This window comes from Mustela erminea, chromosome 6 (genome assembly GCF_009829155.1).
Source record: "Mustela erminea isolate mMusErm1 chromosome 6, mMusErm1.Pri, whole genome shotgun sequence".
Taxonomy (NCBI): Eukaryota; Metazoa; Chordata; class Mammalia; order Carnivora; family Mustelidae; genus Mustela; species Mustela erminea.
Window position 1 is genome coordinate 46,841,557 of NC_045619.1, and position 25,753 is coordinate 46,867,309.

The window sequence follows — 25,753 nt, forward strand, 5'->3', positions numbered from 1 at the left end:
TAAATCTGAAAGATTAAAAAATCCTGATATTTTTATGTCAGTTTCTCCATATCTCAAAATACATAGAAAAAGGTAAATCTTAATTCATTTCATATTTCTGATACACAAACACAGCAATGTCATAAATGTTTCATTTTCAAACATGATTTGGTAAATGTCAACAAACTTTCACTCTTCATAGAAAAATAGGTTAAAAATGAAAATTTAGAAAATCAAAACTCACTGCCCTTTTTACTCTCTATCTCTCGTGTTTGTAGCTTCAGTCTTCACACGTTTTTAAATACAGTATTTTCCTTTAGATGGAAACGAATCCATCAACTTGTAAATGTGAAATATCCAGGCCAGCACACTGAAGGTAAAGTCTCTTATCCCTGCTTCTGGCTTACCTTAATTTGTGTATTAATGCTTAAAGCTAAATCTCAAAGGTCTATCAAGAAATGTCTCACAGATTTCTCACTAAAGTATTTTGACTGGGTCCCGTAAGTGTTCAGAAAGTTTTATTTCTAATGCAGCCATAATTATTAAAAAAAAAAAAAAAAAGTTTGTTTTGACTTAGTTAATAAAGAAAAATGCATCTGCATTTTTAACCTACAAGTAAAATAATGTATGGTTCCATCAAATTACTTGTCAAAAGCTGAAAAAAAGACTACATTTTAAATTGTTTAGTCACACCATTCAGTTAGATATTTGTAAAACTTGAGGGTTTGGGTCTACTTTTCATGTTGAAGAAATAATTTCACAATTTCAAATCAAAGTCAACACTGCAGTGAGGAGAGCTTTTCTACTTTATTACAAAGAGAAGAAGCCTTTATGTGGTCAGAAAATACAAGATTGATCTTTTTTTCTCTTCCTATGAAACGCTGCTGTTCAAACAGCCAGAGTGAATTGTCTCAGTTCACTTCTTTAAGTCCCATCACATTCACTTGGGTATGGATGTCCTTGGCTGCTGAAAATCTGGCCCTTTAGTGCACAGGGCGACAAAGTCCCCTGACCAGCAGTTCCAGAATGTCCCATTTTCATATATTGCATCCATGCACACCTCCTAAAAATGAGGTACAGCAGGGCAAACATTTTCCAAAATAGATGTCATATATATAATATATACACATTCGTACATACATACCTTTATTCATGTGATGTCCAAAAATTTAAAAAAAATGTACACATTTATTACAAAATCGTAACAAAGACTGGACAGTGTTTTGCTCATTCTGGAAAGATGAAGCTCAGTAATAACACAACCCTGGAAACCATCCAGAGATTGTGGCAATATCTTTCTTCTAAACAGTCAGATATTCTTGCGTTAAGCTTGGCGAAACTGCCTTTCAAAAACAGAAGGGGAAGTAAAATGAAGGAAGCAGACCTTGCTCATCTTTCCAAATGAAATACGAGAAGGATCTTCACATAAAAATGCACAAACATTTGTTATTTTATTACCAATAGTGCTACAATGAACAATGCAAATTTTGTGGTCTAATTTTGTTGAGTCTTTTGTGGGTTTTCTTTTTTTACATTTTAGAAACTAAATGGTAAACTTCTGTCAGTGTACTTGCTTGTCTTTACAGACTCAAGTCTGTCTGCTGGCAAAAAAAGAAAATAAATGAAAAAAAAAATTCAGACCCTGCTCAAACTAGAGAAAAACAAATTACAAATTTAGTTGTTGGGCAGCACATAATTAGTAAGGCAGGACCTCAAATGGTGACCCTTTGCATAAGCCAATTGCCAGATCCTCAAGGAATTAAAACCAGGGTGCCTGAGCCACATCAGTTCTGCAGTTATGTTGAGTATTGTGCTGAGACAGCCATACCCCAAGAAAAGGGAAGTCTTTTTTTAGAAGGCTTGCTGAGCAGGGTTGTAGTTGAAGGTGGATGGCAGGTGAGGCCGTTCTTCTAATTTGTCATATTCCAGATGAAACTCCTATAAAACCAAATTTAAGAATTTAGATGATTTCCATTCCCTCTGATCTCAGATTTTTGTCAAAATATATTTTACTAGGTAAACAAAATACCTACATGTATGAGAATGAACAGACACAGATGTACCAACTCTTTTTTACCCCTCTAAAATACAGCTTGAAGAAAAGTAATGTGCTGCCGTTTCTGCTAAGTGACTTTCTGTGTAGAAGTCAGAGACTACTCATGAACATTTATTTTATAACCACTGAAACCATGCATTTTTTTTGCTCAAAAGTAGAAGTCTGAGCAGCAATTACTATATCGTCAGTAAAAAGCACGGAACATTGCAGGATATTTAAAATAAAGGCAACCTTCAATGATGTAAAAAAAAAAAATTTTTACTTTTTCCTCAAGAAAAAAAAAAAATTTTTTTTTTTCCAACTTGTAATTATTACACCTACTTTTTTTAAAAAAGCAAACACATAAAGTTATCCTAACCTTACAATTCACTTATCTCTCAACTTCCCACTTCAAACCCAAACACTGAAAAGATGTAAATGCCACTCAAAACTAAATAGTGGTTTTGTTGTATGCACATCTGAACACAAACTACTTAGCTCATTTTAATTGAACTTTCAAAATACATGAACTTCATGAGAGTTTTAAAGTTTGAGAATGAAGTAATTTCTTTATACTTCCTATGATCAAGACAGAGAAGATAATTTTGTATATTAAAAAAAACAAAAAAACGTACCTTTGCAAATCCAAAAAGCAAGAGGTTCTAAAATCACTAATTCTATAATATGAATTCAGTAACAGCACAAACTAAATCAATTCCATTTAAGACATTATGAACCTTTATTTATACTATGTATTAAAGAAAGCCAACAAGTAGTTAGCACTATGTGTTAACATATCTTACCATACATTCCCATTATTAAATTAAAATGAAAACCTATGTTGTAATGATTGAACTCTGAGATATAAAACCAAGTATTTAAATTGAAGAATATTACATTAACAACTGAAAATCTAGTATGTGCCCCAACTAGAGAAACAGCTAATTTTAATCTTTCTGATTGTATATTTCTGTAAATATCATTATCTTCATTGTACACCTGAAGAAATAAGGTTCCCAAGTAACCTGCCCAAATCATATAGTAAGTGGCAGATCTAGGATTAGGATTCAGACCTATGTAGCACCAAAGCCCATGGCCACCTAGAGTTAACAAGTTCTTTTTAATAGTGTTAGCACAAGATCTAAATGAATTTACTTCATTACACCCCTTACGCAGAAATGTTGAAAAAATTCAGTTCACTGACAAATGTTCTTAAAGAAGGGACAGTGTAATGTCTTTAATCTACAAAGGGCACATAGGTTATTTGCTTACCATTAAAACTAGCAAACTCCAGAATCACCATCGTTCCCTCCCACCCCCCCAATGCATGTGTAGACACCACTCTCTTTCTCCCTACCCCTAAGTTTTAAAAGCAATTTATTGCCTGGCTAAAGAAGAATATCAATATGAGTAAAGAAAGAATCTTCTTCTTATATCACTCTTTACGAATTAAAACTGGCAAGTTAGTTCCAAAAGATGTGTAGCTGCAGGGTAAAAAATCTGTAACTATAACAAATCACAGGTCCCAATAAATTACGTAAATTAAATTTTGTTCAGTTATCCTGTCCTTGTCATTGTACAGAGGTGAACTACACAGTATTATTAGAAATTAAACTAGAGTAACTTCATCAGTGCACATATTTTTCTCCCTACATATTAAAAGAAAAAGATCAGTTTTAAACCTAGGAAACATAATACATTTTTTAATGTAATTAAAAAACTCATATATCAGAGATTCAGAAATTAAGTAAGTCAAAATTTTGTCTTCCTTCTTCTTACATCTTTGTTTTAGTCTTCTGTTTATTTTTATTTTTCTTGAAATACATAAATTTACAGTATATACTGGTATCTCTTTGTTCCCTCTGACTGTTGGTAACATCTCTTTTACACATCTGTTTTCTGTACACACAACACACACGCACACCTCTTTATATAACCAGTAGGTACAAAAATAGGCCTGTTTTTGTATACCACTATATACTGCCTATAATACAGTGCCATGCCCCTAGCAGGAATGTAATTAATGGCTGATGAATTAATAAACACGAGTTTCTTTCATTTAAGAACAAAACATTAAAATTTAATGATTTAAAAGGTTATAAAGTATTTTAGACACTTTTTATAAACAACTTTTAAAGTTATTTTTCTGTTAATCAAACTAGGCTATATATTCTCAAAAGTTCACTGTAAGCAGAACTGTACTGTACATGTACTAGATTCAGATAATCAAATGAAATTACTACAAAAGCATTAATGTAATCACTAATCAAATGACACAGAGAAACATAAACTGCAGGAATATTTTCTCTAATTCTCAAAAACGTCAGCTTTCTCTTACCTAAGATAAATCCTTCAATTTTAGGAAGTTTCAAACTATCTTACATATACTTATTAGACATAATTTTTTGCTACTTTGATGAAAAGTACATATTACTGATTAAAGTATAGATATACTAATAGTAATGTGTACCAGTGAAATTAATGAAAAAAAATCACATTTATATCAGGCTCTGTTATTATAAAAAATTTTAAGCATTAGAAATCCTAGTCAGTGTTGGATCTACACGGTGAAGGCAGGCTAAAATAATTCAATTTTTAAGTCTTTAGTCTGAGAAAGCTATTGATCATATGGCAAGCCTCCATCACCTGAAAATTCTGTGGACAAAATTATTTTTAAAATTCTACTCATTTAAGAATATACACAATCTGGGGGTGCCTGGGTGGCTCAGACATTGGGTGTTTGTCTGCTTTTGGCTTGGGTCATGATTCTGGGGTCCTGGGACCGAGCCCTGGGACCGAGCCCCACGTCAGGCTCTCCACTCAGCAGGAGGCCTGCTTCTTCCTCTCCCACTCCCTTCTGCTTGTTGTGTTCCCTCTCTCACACACTCGCTCTCTGTCAAATAAGTAAATAAAATCTTTTAAAAAGTTAAAAAAATATATATATATAATCTGAATGACCACTATTTTTAAATTAGTGAGATAGTGAGTAATTCTAGTTAAATTACAAAGGCTAGACCACATAGCCTGCTGACAAGTCCAGATTATTTAAAAGGGGAGAAAAAGATACAGTTCAAAATTCTTATGTATACATTACTGACATACAAAAAATACTTTAATGGGCTGGATCCTAGAACTCAGTTACCGAATTTTCAGGGCTAAAAAATACTTATGATTTAAATCATCAAATTTCATAATAACGATTTTTCAAATCTCTGAAAATATTAAGTAATCTGCAAAAAAGAAAGAACTTCATATAAGACATTATGAGATGGAGATCTGATAATAGTCTAGATCAGGTCAATACTTTCCAAAGATAACATGATATTATCAAGCTATTACTTATAATACTAATTCAGACTGCAGGCTTCTTACAATGAGCTGAAGCTATTTAATAATGTATGCTCTTTACCTGTGAGTAAGAAACCACACCCACTTTATAGGTGGGGATATTGAGGTTAACTTGGGACAGGGCATTTTAAGGGCTTTTCTGTAGTTTGATAAACTGTTAATACATTTTAAATGGAACTAAAGGTCTTAATTCCTAAACAATTTAAGAAAACACTGAGAACATCTTTAAAACAAACAAAAACCAGAAGCCATTGTGAAAAGTTTATTCTGAGGATACAACTTAAAAGTTTTAAGTTCATGAATCTATTTTAATATAACAAAAGTGAACTATGTGTAATACTTAGTAGAAACCAGTAATTCTGCTTGCTTTCCTCATTGTGAAAATAATTTTGATGAAAAGTGTCAGTGCCAATGGCAAGCAATTACCTCAAAAGAGATTTCTTAAAGAAACAGTTTAATGATATTTCTCAAATTTTATTTTCCAACTTCAGAGCTAAAAATTAAAAAGGTAAAGGTTAAGACAAAGCTCAACTGTACAGGAGATCAGATAAATTTGGGTAAAATTACTTTATATATGCACACTACATATTTATACACACACACACACACACACATTTCTTTAAAATGACGTGTGTGAGTGGGGAATTGCTTTTTATGGGAAAGTAAAGGGGCCTACTAATGTTTAAGTTGCTTCTGAATATTTAACTTTGTGGGAAGAAAGTAGTACTAGAAACGGACCTTTTTCACATAAGAAAATCTGTCATTTGTACTGAACTATAACTTAACTAAAACGATACATCAATCTACTACAAACATCCATCCTTTTTGCATATAGAAGTTTGGAATAACACAATGATATTGAGCAAAAAGCTTCCAATCGAATAAAGAAAACTTCATTTATTTACTAAAAGACTCTTTTCCCCCTCCAAAGATCATTTTTCTCTCCTGTACAATCAACTGTTCTTGAAGTATGGCTCAAAGACCAGAAAAATCATTGGCATCACTTAGGAAATTGTCAGAAATGCAAACCTTCAGGCCCCATGCATAGACTTCTTAAATCAGAAAACAATGGAGGTATGACTCAGCAACTTATGTTTTTAATAAGGCTGCCAGGTAATTCTGGAGCAAGTTAAGTTTGAGAACCACTGACCTGACCTAACAACAGTTATAGTTTTTCCATCTTTGAAGAAGAGTAGTAGTAAGCTGTAAGAATGCGGAAACAGCAACAAACTACAACTACTCCCATGTATCAAATACCCAATATATGAGAAACATTGTACTCAGTGTGTGTGTGTGTGTGTGTGTGTGTGTGTGTGTGTGTGTGTAAAATCTCATTTAATCCTCATGACAATCTAGAAGCAAATATGATTTTGATTTAAAAGATAAGGAAGCAGGCATGGAAAAGAAACCTGCACAAGGGCAAAGCGTAAATAGCTGAAACAGCAGTTAAATTCAAATCTATGATGTAAGGGCTATCACTTTCTACCACACTATACTTCTTAACAGGTAACATACACAATGTCTCTTGTACTATTTGAAATGAATGTGATTATTTCTACTTAAAAGGTCAGATCATGGATCTGCCTTCTGAAATTAAGATACGCATATTAATTATAAATGTTATAAAGTAACTCAAATACAGTATGGTGGTCTATAAACTTGGTCTGAGAAGTAATGACATATACCACTGACAAACACCGAAAAGTAAAAATAAAAAAGAAAGATTTAACCTCTTGTATGTGTCTTGTCTGGTGTTTTTTTACTTGGGCACAACTTTTCCTATTTCCTTCTTCAAGTTTTGTATTACATTTTCTTGTGATGTAAAACATTTTTGTGATATAAGCATTTTACGTTATCTTGTTAAAATGTTGTACCTTCTTATTAATTTGGTAAAGTCGATTCAAAAGATAAAAAAGCCCAAACCAACAACTAAAGAATTATCCAATGGACTGTCAAGAAATGTTTTTCTTCTGTTTAAATTTTTTGAGAACAAACAAACTCTTTAGTTTTTAAACCTAAGAATCCTCAAGGGAAACAAGAAATTTGGGGAGTTACGAAATCAGATGTTGGTTATACTCTCTACTAGGTAGACTAAATTTATACGTAAGAACTACATACAAACGTGAAATATGCTATGACACTAATGAAAATTTTGCACATGGGACAGTTAAATAGGTGTTTTTGTGAGGAAAAGTTGCAAAACAAAACGTAACAACCAACTTTTCCCACAGCCCTCTTCCCTCCAATACTCAGCATACTAGTCATAGGAACAATCATGGTTAATGCTTACAATTTTCTTTCTTTTGTTTTCATTCGCAAACAAAAACTCAAGCATCTTTCCTGCAATGAGTGCAAGTGTTTTAAAAAGCCTATTATCTGTTTATATACCAGTTTTAGGAAAATCTTCTACTTGCTTAAAGTAGTAAGAATACGTGACTGGGACTGCAAGAGGGTGATCTTTATTTTACAACTGAGTAGACACAAAAATATTTCAACTGTTACCAAGGCTTGTGAAAAATTACAAAATTTCTTACCAAGTTCAATCATTTTCCTAACTATGGGTGAAATGAGATGTTTCCGGATACTCTCCTAGAATTTAAATCAAGCCAAGGAGGTGAAGACAAAGAAACTTATTTAGCAAGTATCTGGCACATTATTGGAATGGATGTATTGGTACATATAAACAGATAAAAGAGGATACTTCTTTTTAAAATCTAGATTTATACATTTACACATTTGCACATAGAAAAAAATATACCTTAGCTACTTTCCTCCAGTTAAGACAGTCAAAGAAGTAATATGTTCCCCTCTCATATGTATTGGTTTTCATTGTTGGCTCCATGCCTGGTGCCCTGGTAATCCATACTCGCTCTTCTTTGTGGTATCTCCAATCACGGTTAAAACTTCAATTTTTAAGAGAAAAAGACAATTAATTTTTTCCTGTGGCTCACATCAAACATTTTCTACATTTTATAATAATTTTTCTCAGAAAATAATTATACAGAAAATACATAAATATGGATGATTCTTTACCCATTGTTATTAAATATAACCTTAGTGAAATAGAGGAAAAGAATTCCTTAATTTGTCCAAAAACCACACTCATTAATTAATATACACATCTTTATTTAACTGAAGAGACATTTTTATGCAAACATTAATGAGATTTTAAAAGCTCTATGAGCAGTGTGTTAAAAACTTAGGCAGACCAAATAAAGATAGTGTTCCAGAAACTTTACTCCTTTTTCGTTCTTCTTAACATTCAATAGAAATTGAGATATCTATTAAAACAAACAAAAACCCCAGCTATTTGTATTATTTTATAAGGAACAAAATACAGTATTTTTATCTATTTAAATTCACATAATTTTTAAACTACGTTGAAAATAGAATATCCACTTAAAAAATTCTTAATGAATGTATTACTTTTTTAATTCAAATCTCACTGATCTTAAATTTTCAAAAGCCAAAATGATATCCATTAAAATTCATGCAAGAATCAATAAGGATTTAATATCACTTGTAAACTGGGGAAGTAACATCCAAAGGAGGTAAAAGTACCAGAAAAAACATCTCTGGTAGAATAAACCTCCATGTAAACAAATACTTTCCTACTAATAAGTGAGATCATTTTTAGACATAAGATATGAGACAGAACTGCCAGTAATGGATAGGTGAATGACTAAATGAATTTATTTACTTATGTATAAATTAAAAAGAACAGGTAACAGTTGCTATGTTATAAAAAATGAGGGGAAAACATGGGAGAAAACAAATTCTCAATAGAGAAATAAAAAAACAATTTATTATCAACAGTGAATTTTACATTTTTAAGTATCTGATTCAGGGCCATTTATAGAAATATTATTAGGAATATTATAAAATACTTAAAATCTGTAAAAATTAGGTCTCTATATCATAATTTTCTTTTTGTAAGCTCTAGGCCCAACACAGGGCTTAAACTCACAACCCCAAGATCAAGAGTCACATGCTCTACCAACTGAGCCAGCTGGGAGTCCCACAATATTATAAAATTTTAATAATTTATTCTAGTAAATATGATTAATAGAATAATCTATTGGTAACAAAATATACTACCAATTATATATGAGAAAGGACACAAAAATTTTTATTCTTAGAGCATCAGGTAAAAACAGAAATGCTCAAGAAAAAACATTCCGTGGACCAACTTCTTAACACTAATTTATTTAAGTTGGCCAACAGGCTTCTGATAATGAATGTGGACTTCATCAATACTTCAAAACACACAAGATGTATGCAGTGCTTTGCCCATATAATACTCAACAGATGTTCATTAATGATGAAATTCACTATCATTAATATATGTGTTTCCACAAAAAGATGAGCCACAGTTATGAACCATATCTTATACTTCACATATTTATAAAAAATATTCATAAAAATTAGATTCACCAAATTCATGAATCAATTCTGTCTTCTTACGAATTTAGGATTATTTAAATCTGAAATAACTCCTTTTATACAGTGACCATTAACCACGATAACAAATTTTCAATCTAAATTAATTTTATTAAATGTAAAAACAGATTATTTCTTGATGGAAATATTTTCACTTTAAAAACAAAAGACAGAAACCATAACTATCATTTAAAAGAAAAGCTTTCAGAATAAACAAGATCCACTATAATACAAAAGTGTTTAAAAATACTTTGAACATACAGCTCTACTGCAGCTAAAAGTTGTAATACGTCTCCTCCATTCATATAATAGAGATAGAAGAGCAGGTCTTCTCCGTATCGGCCAAGTTTTATTGCAGCCAGCTGGAAAAGAGAAATCAATTATTCTGAAGTGTAAAATAAGTTTGAAAATCCTAACATATTGCTACCACTTAAGTAAAAATAAAAAGATAAACAGAAACTCTTTTCTTTATAGCAGATAACCGTTATTACGTGATTTTGCAGGTAGTTACAGTTTTAAGGGAGAGTTTTACCATTTAACTGAAGTAATTTAACAATTATTTCTGGTACCTCTACTTTATGTACTAATAGGATAAAAAGCTATATAAAAACTTCTAACCAAGACCAAATGCTGTTTTACTAGAGGGCTTATTAATACCCAACATGGTAATAATAGTGGAAACAATGCTCAGAGATGTAGGACTTCTATTCAAGATCCAGTTCCATTATTTACAAATATAATCATATCTAAGTTATTTAATGCTATCAACTTCCATACAAAATGCAGAAATGAGACCTATTACATTATTAAGAATGTAAATGAAATGGATAAAGTGTCTATATATGAATGTACCTTAAAGAATGCCTGATCACATAGAAAACTTGTATGAAATGTTAGCTGAATCTACACTGGACAGCAACTCACAAATCAGTAGGTTATGCATTTTTAGCAAATCACAGATGGTAAACACAAAAATCATAAAGGGATTCTCTTTATTTTGTTTAAATGGATGATTAAAAGATGACTGCCTTATATCCTTCCACAAAGCAGAAACATTAACCGCCAATCAAAATAGAAAACATCAAGTTTAACATTATCGAAATCTTGTATTAGGATAAACCTTTATTTAAAAGCTAACCAAGGGACGCCTGGGTGGCTCAGTGGGGTAAAGCCTCTGACTTCAGCTCAGGTCATGGTCCCAGGCTCCTGGGATTGAGCCCCGCCTCAGGCTCTCACTCAGTGGGGAGCCTGTTTCCTCCTCTGTCTCTGGCCTGCCTCTCTATCTACTTGTGATCTCTGTCAGGTGAATGGATAGAATCTTAAAAAAAAAAAAAAAAAAAAAAAGCTAACCAAAATGAGCACTTCAATCTCTTCCCCTATTTCTGTATCTAAATGTTTATTTAACTGTTACACAATCGTGGAATATAATTTTTGCCTCCATTCATATCATCCCCATTCAAGCAGCACTTCTGAAGGTGATAAATTCTCCTAAATCAGTATTTCTTAAATTGCCCTAAGAAAAGGTTCTTAGGTGTTTGGAGCAAAAAAGCCCTATCTATGGTGGAGGTGGCAGAAAAATCACAAAGTCCACAAACAGAAAAAATTAGTTCTATATCATACTTCTTGTCTTCCATTTACTCAAGTATCAAAAGACATATTGAGAAGTATCTCTAACTTGCCTGTCCAAAAAATCAACATCCATTTGACCATGCAACCTGAAGGCACAGACAAAGGACACTGTCATTTTGATATGTATTTTATATATTTATGAAATATTTTAGACTTAAATATATAATACATTAGACACATATGTATAACATGTAATTTTTACTAAATTATGTCCTTCCTCAAGGCCAAAATCTAGGGACACAATTTCTAACAGAAATGAACACTTAGTTCTTTCCCCTAAACAAAATATTTACCATTTTCTTCTTTAAGAATAAGAAAAAAATTAAAACTGTAATCTGTTAATAGTTACTTTAGAACTAGCATTTTGGGTAATTAAGACATTTTAAAAAGTCAAATGTCCAAGTTTTTAAAGTATATATTTATATGCTGTTCCACTGAAAACACTATATAACATTTGTAAAAAGCATATTTTATTGATAAGAGCATAAAATGAGAATATCAAAAGGAAATTTATCAAATTTTCTAAGACAGTGTATTCTCATCAACCACGGTTATACCGTTATTAATAGTAACTCCAAGAAATACTTTACCAGCCCTACCACTGTTTTTAAAACATACTCTTTAAATGTAACCCAGGATCTCATCAAAACAATAAAATAAACAAAAATAGAAATAAAATTGTTTTACATAATTGAATGGACACATATGAAAGCATACCCCTGAAACCACTGCTAATTATTTCAAAAAATTTTATGCCATCTGAACTGAATAACAGTACCTGACAAATAGAGACATTCATGCTGACTGAGGAGAATAATAAACTACACTCACCTTATCCCTAATGTGAATGTTCGTTAAGTACTCAGATGGAACATGGAAGTCTGGATAATAAAATGAAAAAAGCCTTATTAACTGATTCTCAGTTAAAAAAATATTTTTAAAAGGTCTGAACACAAATTGATTCTCCTACCTATGTCTTGAGGTCGACAAGGTGAAGATGCCCAGGGTGATGCAAATTTGGGGTAGAGATTTCTGAACAGAGGGGAAAAAAACAAACACTCTGAAGTCCGAAGCAGAAAAAGATTTCAGATTTTATTTCAGAAAAACAGTGACTTCAAAAGTGAAACGAGCATCTTTACTTCTAATTTCTTTTCATGTGTTTACTATGACTTATACAGAAAAATGAAACAAGTTAACTAGGGGTGTGTGTGTGTGTGTGTGTGTGTGTGTATACATATATATACACAAAGTGTATAAAGTTATGTATATGTGTGTATATATATATTCATTCATTCACATTTACATGTAACTTCAACTCAGAATGCTTTAAACTGATAAACAGCATGCCCCCAAGTAAAACTACTTTCCCAGGAAAAAAAAACAGTAATTATTAAGATCTAAAGTTCAAATTCACCGAATATTTACTGAGTGTCTGCTGTATGCCTGGCACTGTTCTAGGTGTTTTGGATACAATAGTGAACAAAAGAAAGGAAACTGACAATATGAAACTTACTTTCTGATTGAGGAGGATAGATGAGAGGGAGGCAGACAAAAATAATTTGCATAATAAATAATATTCCATGTTTGTGGAGAGGTGGGGATGGGAGATTAGTTGCATTAAATAAAGCAGTGAGGTTAGGTCTCATTCAGAAGATCAGATTTGAACAAGACTTGAAAGACATGAGGGAGTTAGCCCTATTAATTATCTGGCAGAAGACTACTCTAGTCAGAGGGAACTGCTAGAGTAACTAAGGTGGGGATATGACTGACATGTCTGAGGTACAGCAAGAAGGCCACGAAAGCTGGGAACAGACTGAACAAAAGGGATAAGCTATTAAGGTGGGGGAAGGAGAAGATGCCTATAAAGATAAATAGCCCTATAAAGATTTTGGGTTTTTTTTCGTTTTTAAGATTTATTTATTTATTTGTCAGAGAGAGAGCACAAGCATGAACAAGGGGAGCAGCAGGGAGAGGGAAAAGCAGGCTCCCCGCTGAGCAGGAAGCCCAATGAGGGACTCAATCCCAGGAATCATAACCTAAGCCGAAGACAGAAGCTTAAGAGACTGAGCCACCCAGGCATCCCAAGATTTTAAGTTTTTATTCATAATGGAACCATAAACCCTCACTGAGCAGTGCGCAGATTAAAGGATGGTCCTGGCTCCTCAATAAAGAAGAGACTGTGAGGGACACAGAGAGAATCAGGGATACCTGATGAATGGCTAATGGAGTAATCCATTACTCCGAGAGGAGGGCGATTCAAACCAGGGTGGCAGCTGTTAAAAGCAGTGAGAAACATACAGCAATGAATCTACTATGCCAAACAGTGACAGGTCAAGGAGGATAAATTTCTTACAAGCAACCACTGAATTTAATAACATACACATCCATTTGATGACCTCCATGAGAGTAGTTTTAGTGAAGTGGTGAGGGAAAATTCTAAATGAAATGGGTTTAACTGAGAATGGGAGAACACAAATGGGAGAAGCAAAGATGGCTTTTTGAAGAGTTTTGCTCTCCAAGAAATAAGGGCAGTTAACTCACAGAAGTTAGAGAAAAAGAAGGCATTTTATTAACATAAAGTAACAGAATATTTGTATGCTGATTAAAATGACCCAACGAAAGCACAAAAAATTGTTAGAGCCACGTCTTTGAGTTTTCAAGAGACATTTTAAGTAGAAAGCATGGATCAACTATATCAACAGGGTGGAAAAGAATAAGGTCTTGGGATACAGACAGTAAACAGATTTGGTGGTAGAACTATGCTGACATTTTCTTCTGATTATTTCCATCTTTCTTAGTATAACTAGAAATAAAAAACAAGGTCTTAATTCTACATCTGAAACTAGTATTATGCTGTTTGTTAACTAACTGGAATTTAAATAAAAACTTGGGGCGGGTGGGGGAAGCAAGGTCTTAGCATCTGAGAGTAAGGACAAGGAAAAAGATAATCAGATGTCTAAGGAGACAATTGTGAAACAGCTGCATAGGAGAACAAAAGAATGAATGGACCTGGCATGCCAGGTATGAATGGCAGAATTAAGCGCCTACTTTTGAAGTTCCTGGCCATGAATGAGAAATGAGACCAGGCAATGAAGCTGTGTGGTTTTCTTTAGCCAGGCTCAGGAGCAGAGGTCAAGAATGGAAGTCAGAGTATAACCAGGGTTGTAGTTTCTGCCACACAATCTTGACAAAAAGCAAGAAAGGGGCAAAGTAGCCAAGAGTATATATAAACAATTATGAGTGACCACAGAATTTAACTGGATAAGAAGGAAGTGAGTCCTTCTCAGGGGAAGAAAAGTGTGTTGTGGAACAGTGAAAATATAGAGTAATCAATGGACTGAAGATCCCAAGGAGTCAAATGATTATAGGAGCCAGAACTAGAGGGAGAAAGATGGAAAACAGGGAGTGGCATGGGAGCACAGATAAAAATTATAAAGAAACTGAAGTTACTGATAATGGCAAAGTCAAAGGGCTGACTAAATATGTAAGTAGCTGAGATACGGCAGAGAGTAAGATTTTTGAAGGTGAGAAACTCAATGAGCCAAGATTTCAGGATTTTGGAATGATCATATATGTGTATTCTGAAACTGCCAAAGAGGAATGATACTATCAAGTGACAGTAATCCAGAAGCTAACATGAGAGGGAATGACCCAAACAGTCAAGACCTAACAGCAACAATGAGTGGCTACAAGAGATACAATCTGATCACATGAAATTAAAACCTAGAAATCTGCAAATAGGTATTACATACAAATGTAGAAGAAAAGAAAATGGAAAACTTACTCAGGAGAGTTCAGATTGAGGCCTAATGTTGTTAAGTCACTTCCTAATGCAAGATGTACCATTCCTGGGTCCGTCTCTGCTGCCCTGATAAATGTTAACAGGCCAATCATTCCAAATTGGTCCGTCACCATCCCTTGAGGAATGTTCGTAACCCGACCTGGACAAGAAGAACACAGTAATTTTACCTTTAAGGAAAAAGCAGAGAAATGAATTCTATAATATTTCTGAGGTATTTTATAGAGTCCCACCATCAGGTAACACCTGGATCCCTTTTTTCTGCTGGTTATTATTTTGTGTTGTTGAACTTTTATCTCCAGGGAATTTGGGTCCATCTGTACTTGAAGTTGTCTTGCCAGATGTATTCAAATTCTAACATGAAAAAAATTAAATGTAACATTAAAATTTGTTAAGTGTAAAAATTTCAAGTTCACATATTAGTTATCTTTCTATTCATTCTTTATTATATTTAAATTGGTAGTAAATTATTACCTGTTTCTCAAGTTCTACATGAAATTTTTTGTTTCCACAACCGTCCCATGGTTTATGAATAAATCCTGTATTTTACACATTTCAGTATTAAAAGGACAAGAAATATATGGAAAATATTCTTATTTAATCTCAGATCTTTGGTCACAGAAAAAAAAAATCTCAGAACTTTGCTTCGTTTCCCTCTTCAGTACTTTAATTTAGAAGAGAATACTACAGTATGTTGCCTATAAAATCAGCATAAAAACCTCCAGGAGAAGTTAGAATATATAAACTTTAAAAATTCATATTTAATTCTTACCCAATAATCTTCTTTATCAATTATTTTAACAATACATACAAACTCCCATCACACACAAAAAAGCTATTTTCAGTGAAATGTGGAAGAAATAAACACATTCGTTAAGTCAGAAAGAGGAAGCTGAGTTGGCTGAATCAACACAGGAATAAAAATGTGTATAAAGATTCTTCAAGGAGAAAACTTACTCAAGAAAAACACAGCTCCTTAGAAGGCTATAATATCAAACTTCATGGGATCCAGCTGACAGGGACTACAATAAAAGTCTAAATTAACTCTGAGAAGTTCAACAGAAATTTGCAAACCTATATGAAATAGGAAAAAAATAGGCTATCTTCTAAGTTATAAAGGTTTTCCACATTCTTCAGAAGTTAGATTATTACAGATATTCAAGATAAACAATTTTGTAATAGTATTTAGTAAGTCCTTAATATAGTCTACAAAACTGTTAATACAAGAGAAATCTGAAGGGAAAAAACTACATCACTCACATACGTAATTCTCAGTTACTTACAGATTTACTGTCATCATTACTTGATGTTGGATCTTTATAGCTGGAACCAGGTAATGCTGGAAAATCTTCGTTGTGTATTGAGAAGTCCTGGGATTGCTCATTTGCTGGTTTTGTTACCATTCCAACTATGTAATGAAAATAATCCAGAGAATTGCAATTCATATTTATGGTATTTTTCTACAAATTATAAAAAATTAACTTTCCTCATGATACTGTACCAAAATGATTTTTTAAAATTACACTATGAAAACACACTTCAAAAAATTAGTATTCAGGATAACAATGAAGAACTAAACTTTTATATACTGATTAATAACTCAATATACAAAACAGTACAAGGGAAGTTAAGTGGTAATCCTGTAATTCTAAATCTAAGGTCATATATAGATGCTTAAAAACATAATTTGATATTGGTAATAGTTATCAAAATTTTTGGTTTAAAGCTTGATTTAAATATTTGACTAGCTATTATAAACACCAGTTAACTGTCAAATACAAATGAACAAAATAAATTTTAAAAGAACATGTCAGTATTCTACTTGAAAGTGACTTACAGAGTGAGCAAATTGCAATCAATTATAAAACAACTCCATATTATTTCAGATTTTCTTGGACTCCATGTAATAGATGTAAAACATGCAAGAACTGGGAAGTAATCCTCCCACTATACTTGGCATTAGTCAGGCCCTTATTGGAGAACAATATCCAGTTTGGGGCTCCACAATTCAAGAACGATATGGAGAAACTAGAGTTGGTCCAAGGAGAGCAACGGGAATGATTAAAGGGATGAAAAAATGGACCTATGAGGAAAGGTTAAAAACATTAGAGTCTGAACTGAGAATCAAGTAGCTAGGTACTCAACTTCCAGGGCAGATCATTTTTTGGTTATTTTTGGAAGACTAATTTGGAAACTTTAGAATATTAACAATATATTTTTCCCTTCTTCACATATTGTTATTTGTATTCATATTCTGAAAGGCAAAGAAATCCTTCTTGGATGAAAATAGGAAAAACAGTTATCTTTGAAAAGTTATGAACTGACCCCTCTAAGTTCATTGTTGCTAGTACTGTTGCTACCTACCAAATTCTCCCAAAAGAAAACAACTATGTGCAATGCATAGTAAGAATATGGCTGCACTGCAGTTATATGTAATTTTCATGTCCAAATTGTTACTGCACACATTTCACGCCCCCCTCTTTCCATTTAGCCAAATCTCTTATTTATAAGAGACAGTGAGAAAGGGTTTTAATTGTGACCAAGAGTCTACATAAACGATCCATGACCCAGGAGTCAGTGGTTTTCAACAGAAGACAATATTTTCTCCCACGGGACATTTGTCACTATCTGGAGACACCTACGATTATCACAATGATGGGGAGGGGGTTACTACTGGCAACAAGTAGGCAGAGGCCAGGGAAATTGCTAAACATTCTGCATCTCACACAATAGCCCCCTATTTACAAGGACTTATCTGACCCAAATGTCAGTACTGTGGAGGTTAAGAAACTGGCTTAGAAAAAATCTTCCATGTGTGGTTGGTCATTATTAATCAATAAGAATGCAGGATTTAAATGAGTGACTTATAAAACGTGTGATGAATTAAGAAAAGGCAGACCACAAATAATCACTAAGGTGTAGTAAGACAGAAATGTCTCAAGAAAATAACCGCTGAGTACCAATTAGGATTTCCTTTTGGGGTTTCTGTACAAACTGTTTGCCCATTTAACTTCTCTATCATGGCATTCTGGGAGGAAAATGCACTGTGCATATATCAACTCTGACAAAACTATACTATCCTGATTAGAAAACATGTGTGTGTGTGTGTACACACGTGCACATGCATATAAATGTGTAAATGCATGTGTGTGTGCGCAATGGAAAGTTTCCATCAGCCATCATTAAAAAGTTTAATTACCATAAGGAGCTCTTCCAGCCAAGGGGTTTATTAATGGAGTTGGGTTACCACTTCCTTCCCTTCTGTTTCGGTCTGCTAAAGCTGGAAAATCTGAAAGGTCCAATCCTGTCACATTTTCACTTCCATCTAAATAATGAGAAAGAACATTAGTTACTGATTCTACAAGCATTTTATTTTAAGTAAGCTCTATGCCCAATATGGGGCTTGAACTCACGACCCAGAGATCAAGCATCATATGCTCTACTAAGTCAGCCTGGCACCCAGATTCTACAAACATTTTAAAGAGATTATTGAAGACCAACCATAATGTAACTTGAAATGACAGTATCTTCTTCCTAAATAATACTCAGCACTGTACTAGATATGTGTAGGTGTACAATAAACACATGAACTGATCTCACACAAAAGAATTTCATGAATATCATGAATAATTCAGTAAAGTAGTATGTAGCTAGCATAATAAAAGTCTCAAATCCTAGTGACTTCAGACAGACAATAAGGAGTAAGGTGGGACACTATTTCCCCAAGGGTGGCACTCTAAAGTTATAGCTTGTCAGCTAACAAAAAAAAAAGACTGTTGTGATGTAATCGCTCTTTTCATTATACCCAGAGGTAGAGGTAGTATCTGGATGCTTGAAGCTTTAGTCATACACAGGTATGATAATGACAGTGCCTCTTGCAAATGACCAGAATATTATCTGAAACACAGGCAGTGGAAGCAGAAACTCTAAGGATTTCTGTCCTGTGACCTACTTGTCCCATACACAAATGTGTGTGTGCATGTATGTGTGTGTTTTACAGTTGGGAAATATAAGTAAGGTTGTATGGACAGGGTTATAAGCAGGGTTCCCATGTATGGGAGGTGTGTGGAAAGCATGGGAATACAATACAAAGTCCAGAAGTTTATATTACTTATTACATAGTAGGCGCTCAATAAATATATATTAAATGAATAAAATTAATCGTTCATTTTAATTGAAAAAGAATTGGTTCACTTCCATTTAAAAATTAAAATTTAACCCAACATTTCTACTTTGCCTGTTTTATTTTTTAAAGATTTTATTTTTTAGTAATCTCTACACCCAATGTGGGGCTTAAACTCACAACCCCAAGGTTGACTCATATGCTCTACCACCTGAGCCAGCCAGGCGGCCCCTCTATTTTGCCAATTTTAATTATCTCCTTGATTTCTTCTCAACTTTTATTATTCTATTATTCTTACAATCTTACATTCTTAATTTTTGAAGAATTTAATTTCCTACCTTAGTTCTAGCCTGTATTATAGCTTTTCTTTAATCTTTGTTTTGTCTAACGTTTTAATGTTTTATAGCATTTTCAATTTATTTGGCCTTTCAGTTAATTTTTAACTTTTCTCCAAGTTCCATAATTAGAAGAATCTCAGAAACTAATTATCTCAAGATTACTTTGTTGATAAAAAAACAAAACACTCTATTAACATTCCAAGTCAGGTTACAATTTAAAAATATGAAAAGTAAAAGATAAAATCATGCCCACTATTTCTAAACCAATTGTAGTTTATAACTTTTAAAAAGATACTACTACATAAAAAGACAACAGAAATTTATACAGTGTTTCAAGTTATAAAAGTAATCTTACTTGAATTATTATAGTTACACAGTTATAAATTAACTAGAAACACTGAATATATATTATCTTTTAACACACATCTTCAGGTCCTGTAAAATGGAATTTAAAATGGTCAAAGTATTGGAGAATAATTTTAACCTAAAAATTAGTTAGTAAACCCCCAAGTTATATTTTTAGGTAAAGACCTGGAAACAATTTCCCTAAAAACAGTTAAAATTTACTTAAAACTGAATTTTAGAAATGATTTAAAAATTTATGGAAATATATGAAACCATAATTCAGAATATAAGATGGCATTGTCAGACACATTGTTACTTTATGATCCATTCAGGAAAAAAAGAATAACTTGTCAATTAAACTATGATACATAGCCTGATTTCAGAGATGATATGAAAAAAGTGTGCATTTCAGAAACAACGGGAATATGGTACTTAATAGCATTTTAACATCTTGAACATAAAACTGTAATTTTTAAGTGCTAAAATTTGGAATTTTAAAGTCTCATTTGATCAATCTATGCTGCTAAACATGTAGTAACACTTAAAAATTAAAAGCTCATAGTCACAAATGACATTTCATTACTAAATCCTGTCTCCTGCTTCCACATATGCTACATTCCACTGATCAGTCTTTCCCTTCTATTTCCTTTATGTATAGATCTCTCTGAATGATTACACTCATTATTTTTGCTCCTATGGCCATACTACATCCTTTCTATCTTTTCTCAGGAAAGGGTCTGGAGGCAAGGGTGGAAGAGGGTGAAATCTGAAGCAGAATAGAAATAAAGCCTCTTGTTCTCTTTCTCTGAAGCAGCTGATAAATAAACCAAAAGACCACAGGAATTCAAAATCAGAATTCTATGTAATTAAAATTTACACATAAAACTGGATTAAAAATAAAACCCAAGGGTTAAATGCCAATTATTAAAATTATTAAGAAATTAAGAACTGTTAAGTGCTCCAGTATAATTTTAGAGGTTTCTTTGGTCTAGGTCTCTATAGCCAGAATACCATACCACTCAATCTAATTTAGACTGCAGTGACAGGAATGAAGCTAGAAAATGCTCGAAGCAAAAGATATTCTGAGGCATATAGACTAAATTAATGTTTAGGCTTTCTCTAGGTGTTAAGGAAATAGTTCTAAAGTTATAACATTATGCTATTACCGTATCAAGTGAAAAAATATATTTAAATATCTCTCAACTATTCACTGAATTAAATCCTATTCCTGTCAAATCCTCACTAAATTAAATTCTACCAGTTTAACACAAAAATCCTATAATATTTTAAGACCAGTATGTTGAATTGCTTTATATTTCAAAGATCTACCATATTTTTTATAGGTTACTACCTCCAGAATAAGCTTACCTGTTCCATTAAAAATGTTACTTGATAAGGAGTTATTCATTCCAAATGCCTGATTCCTGTTCATTCCAAATCCAGACATACTGGGTACATAGAAAATAATTTTAGATATACAGTAAGAACACTAACTTTTAGATGAAGAAAAACAAAAGTGTATACTTTTGATCTCCTCATATAAAACAACAGTATGTTTAAAAACAAATACTAATTTTATTTTTCTGAGTTTAACCTTTATTTAAAAACCCTCCTGAAGTCCTTCCATGAATAACTGAGAACCAAAATGTCTTAAACAGATGATTTTAAGAACAAATAAACAAGGAATTTGCATATAAGCCTTGAGGAAAACAGAGATTAATAGTACTATTTTAGGTACTTGGAGAGCCAACTTTCTGGATACACTGGCAAATGTAACTAACCTTAAAAACATGCAGTTTAGAGCATAACTATTGTTCCTGAATACTTATTTTCCTTCCACTACTGGTAAGTATACCATTTACCATTATCACTTTACATAAAAGATCATCTTTCATACAGAGTTTTCCCCATCTAGAATCTAAACGCCTCATGGACAGGATCTATGTCATGGTCATCTCTGCATCCTCTGCCTTCACTGTTCAGGAGGATAAAACAGGCACTCAATAAATGTTTCATTTACCTGAATTAAATGGTGCTTTTCTTTAAGTTTAGTGTTCTAAAAAAAAAATGTCATTCTAATCTAAATATAGTTTATCTTTCAGCTACCTAAAAGAAAAAGCAAATCTCTCCATAAAACCCTCCATTCTAAATTAATGCACAACTGGTACTTGATAAGTTACAAATGCCTCCTTTTTCTGCACAAGGCTAAACATGAGAGAACAGAAACAAGTCTGAACTTAAAGCAAAGCCAGAAGTAATTAAGAATGTCAAAAACAACTATTAATGCAAATTCTACAATGAAAGTATGCAACTTTAACATTAAATAATCTGATGAAAGACAGTGTTATCGGTGTTATGAGTAGGATTAAACTGTTTGTGGAGATGATGGGGTTTTTTGGTTTTTGTGTGTGTGTTTGTGTGTAACTTTGTAAAACTAACTATGGCCAAACAATATTTTCACAAAACATGGAGCTGGTGAAACAATACTCTGGAGAAGAGTAGGAAAGCCATTAGAAACACCTGTTCAGTTAATAGCATGTTAGAATTGTTGATATAGGTACCTTCAAACACTGAAGGGATGAAATCATTCTATAACAAATACAACTTATCAACAGTAATAAGCAGGGTTATAGAGACCCATGTTTCATTGACAATTTATAAATAATGTGTTTTTTAGAAACAAAATGTAAAAAAATATGGTAAGGCAAAAATTTAAATACACATTCAATGAACAATACTACAAGAAGAGATGTGATCAAGTCCAAGAAGTATATGATTAGGAAGCTATCAAGTAGATAAGAATTTTGATGACCCTTTACAAATAGTTATTTTTAAAATTAAGAGTAGTAAATTAATAAGAGAAATACTCATAAATCTAAATAAAAGAACTAGAGCTCATGGGATAAAGATCAAACAGGAAATGTGCTAATAACCTATTTTTAATCCACATTTTGCAAGCAGTAGATAAAAGAAAGTGAATTAAATGGGTAAGATGATAGCAAATAGATAAAGATCCTTTTTCTTCATACAGTTCCCCATTTAAAAAAAGGGATGAAAAAAATTGGCAAAACTAAACACAATTTTTTCAAGATACAAAGCCTTATACTGTAGTCATTACTCTCATATAAATTACCCGAACAGCTTAAAAATCCTAATAAAATGGACAATTGGTCTTCGTATTGTCATTATCACTTGCACAGTAAACATATGCAAATGGAAGTGCAAAAAGGAGTGAAAAAACACAACAACTTATCTTCTTATTTTAAATCCCAGAACATGACACTATTTTCGAATACTGTAAATGTAGTCTTAAAAAGTCTTTGGTCATTAAGTCTCCAAAGCACAAAACTGAATTTCAATTCAAAGAGTACTAAACCAAAGCATAAGTAAAGCAAGGCAGTAATATCAAACATATCCCCACTACTCTTTGTAAGTCTGGAACTCTTACACATAAGTGGCCAGCCTTTTAACTGACAAAGGACATAAGCACAAAAATTTGCCTAGTGACAACTTAAGAATTCTTTTCTAACAATACCAAAAACCTCTAATGTGCTTTCCAAAATCAAACTAACTTTCAAAGGAGTGTCTTTACGTTTGGGGAGACTGAAGTTGTAACATGTAACAGAAAGAGAATCTTTGGTCATAAAAATATGATGAAACAAACTTATGAGACAGAAGCCAAGACTCAAGAACAGAATGCTGAGTATGAGAAGGCAAATTTGAAAATATCCAGAAAAACAATGATACACAGTATCAATAAACATCTTACCTGTTCACAGTAAAAGGCTGTCGAGAAGGCTGCTGCTTTGGCATACATATTATGCTTGGCGAGCTTCTGTTGGGGCTACCTAACCCTGAACTGCTCATGCTATTTGTCCTGCTAGGAATTCCAATGCCCTGACCAACCTGGGAGTGGTTCATCATATTCCTAGGATTCATAGGCAAAATACCCCTGAAAAAGAAGTCCATTATACTAAATAAGCTCTCTATAATCACTCATTAAAATTCTCTTTAAATAATCAATTGGCCTAACCCCAGAACCTCAAATATACTTTCAAATTACACCACTAATTTTCATTAATTTAATTCTTTTGTCTGGTCATTCTAGCTCTTTGAAAAGTCACACAAACCAACAAGAAATTGGGTAAATTTTAGCAGAACTAGTATATGGTGATATTTAAGATGAGAAAACTATTGGTTTGACTAAGACATAAAATAATACAAATGTATTTCATGCATTTATTTAAAATAAGTTCATTCCAAATGTATGTCATTCTATCTTCTTCAAACTAATATGCGTTCATCTCTGTAATCAATCTCGTTTTATTTTACTCACTAGAGCAATGTATGTGTGTTGAGGGAGCAATAATCATATTATCTGAGGAATGATTTTAAACTGCCCATCCTCTTTTGAGGAAAAGTTGACTTCTGAAAAAGCTCCCCAGGTGGTGATTAACCCCTGATACCCACCCCACTGACAACCAGTATGCTAGAAGCATGATAAAAACATCTTACACTATCCTTATCAATTTGCAGCAAAATAAAATGAGCATAGGGTATTAACTTTCTTTTCCTCAGTGAAAGGCACTGAACCAGAAAAATGAAATAATAGTTATCTTATTAAAAAACTAAAATGCTTGCTTACTCTACAAAGATACATTTTGAGAAATATTCTGGTCCATCAATAAATACCTGCTTGGAGATGGAGGCGTGTGAAGTGACATTGTTGGTACCCCTGTTGTTGGCGTGACGTGGCTCGGTAACTGAGTGCCTTGTGATAAGCTGCGATTTAACTGAGGGGTATTGTTGCTCATCCCCCTCATTGGAAGGCCTAGTGCACCTATTAAAAAAATTCAGAAGAAGGAAATTCATTGCCATCAGGAATGAAATTGTTATCCATCTTCTGGAGTTGGCAATTTAAAACATTTTTAAATGACCTAACATGTAATATAGTATGCAAATTTTTAATGGACATATTCAATTCACTCCAAATGGACTCTGATTTTAACAAAAATGTTCTAATCTGAAATTTAATATTATGAATCGATACTGCCTTCATATTTCTATCTTCTGTTCATATTTCTATTTTACAATAAGCTATGTCTGCCAATGGTTTTAACAAATTAGATGGCTTGTTTCAATGAAAACATTTTGTACAAATATGGCTTTAAGAAATTTGCAATCTTGTGTTTTTATGTTTTAAAATCATAACTGAGGTACACAGACATTTAACCCCACTTTGCTAAAGTAGCTTTAATTTTTATATGATCCTTTTAAAATGCATTTAAGAAATCTCTACTATTTACACATACATATTTCTCAACATTATAATTTTTTACAAACCCAACATAAAATGTCAGCAACTGCTAAAAATCTCAAGCTGATACTACGAAAGACAGGAATTTAAAACATTTAAGTTTTCAAAGTATAGCAACCTTCCATTTATCTAGTACTCCTGGGGAGAGATCCAAAAGAATGGATGTGTTCCTACGGGTATATTTTACAGACTACTTAAGTTTCACCATTCAGATACAAAACATAAAAAAAAAAAATTGGGACAAATATTTCAAAAATGTGTGACATATTTCCTTTTATTAATATGAAATATAAATTACTGATTTCTTAATGATTCATAAATGCCATGGATATCTAATATTCTAGATCTTTAGATATCCTTCCTACCCCTTTCATCCCTCAGAGTAAGGATGTCCAGCTGT

General features: G+C 32.7%; 1 protein-coding gene across 9 annotated transcripts in view; it reads right to left on the minus strand.

Annotated features, from left to right (window-relative positions):
• Positions 1–762: 762 nt before the first annotated feature.
• CNOT2 (CCR4-NOT transcription complex subunit 2) overlaps positions 763–25,753 on the minus strand; it is a 122,919-nt gene continuing 97,928 nt past the window's right edge. For 6 of the 9 annotated variants that reach the window (XM_032347041.1, XM_032347045.1, XM_032347042.1 and 3 more), the window contains 12 exons: positions 24,729–24,876; positions 23,806–23,988; positions 21,405–21,484; positions 18,430–18,555; positions 16,514–16,638; positions 15,464–15,584; positions 15,216–15,372; positions 12,402–12,463; positions 12,263–12,312; positions 10,064–10,164; positions 8,121–8,265; positions 767–1,917 (listed from right to left, as the gene is read on the minus strand). In XM_032347041.1, the coding sequence (XP_032202932.1) occupies positions 1,831–1,917; positions 8,121–8,265; positions 10,064–10,164; positions 12,263–12,312; positions 12,402–12,463; positions 15,216–15,372; positions 15,464–15,584; positions 16,514–16,638; positions 18,430–18,555; positions 21,405–21,484; positions 23,806–23,988; positions 24,729–24,876 (1,385 nt within the window). In that variant the 3' untranslated portion in view covers positions 767–1,830. Of the gene's footprint in view, positions 1,918–8,120; positions 8,266–10,063; positions 10,165–12,262; positions 12,313–12,401; positions 12,464–15,215; positions 15,373–15,463; positions 15,585–16,513; positions 16,639–18,429; positions 18,556–21,404; positions 21,485–23,805; positions 23,989–24,728; positions 24,877–25,753 lie in introns of all 9 variants that reach the window. The other 3 variants (XM_032347043.1, XM_032347047.1, XM_032347046.1) reach the window with 2 other exon arrangements.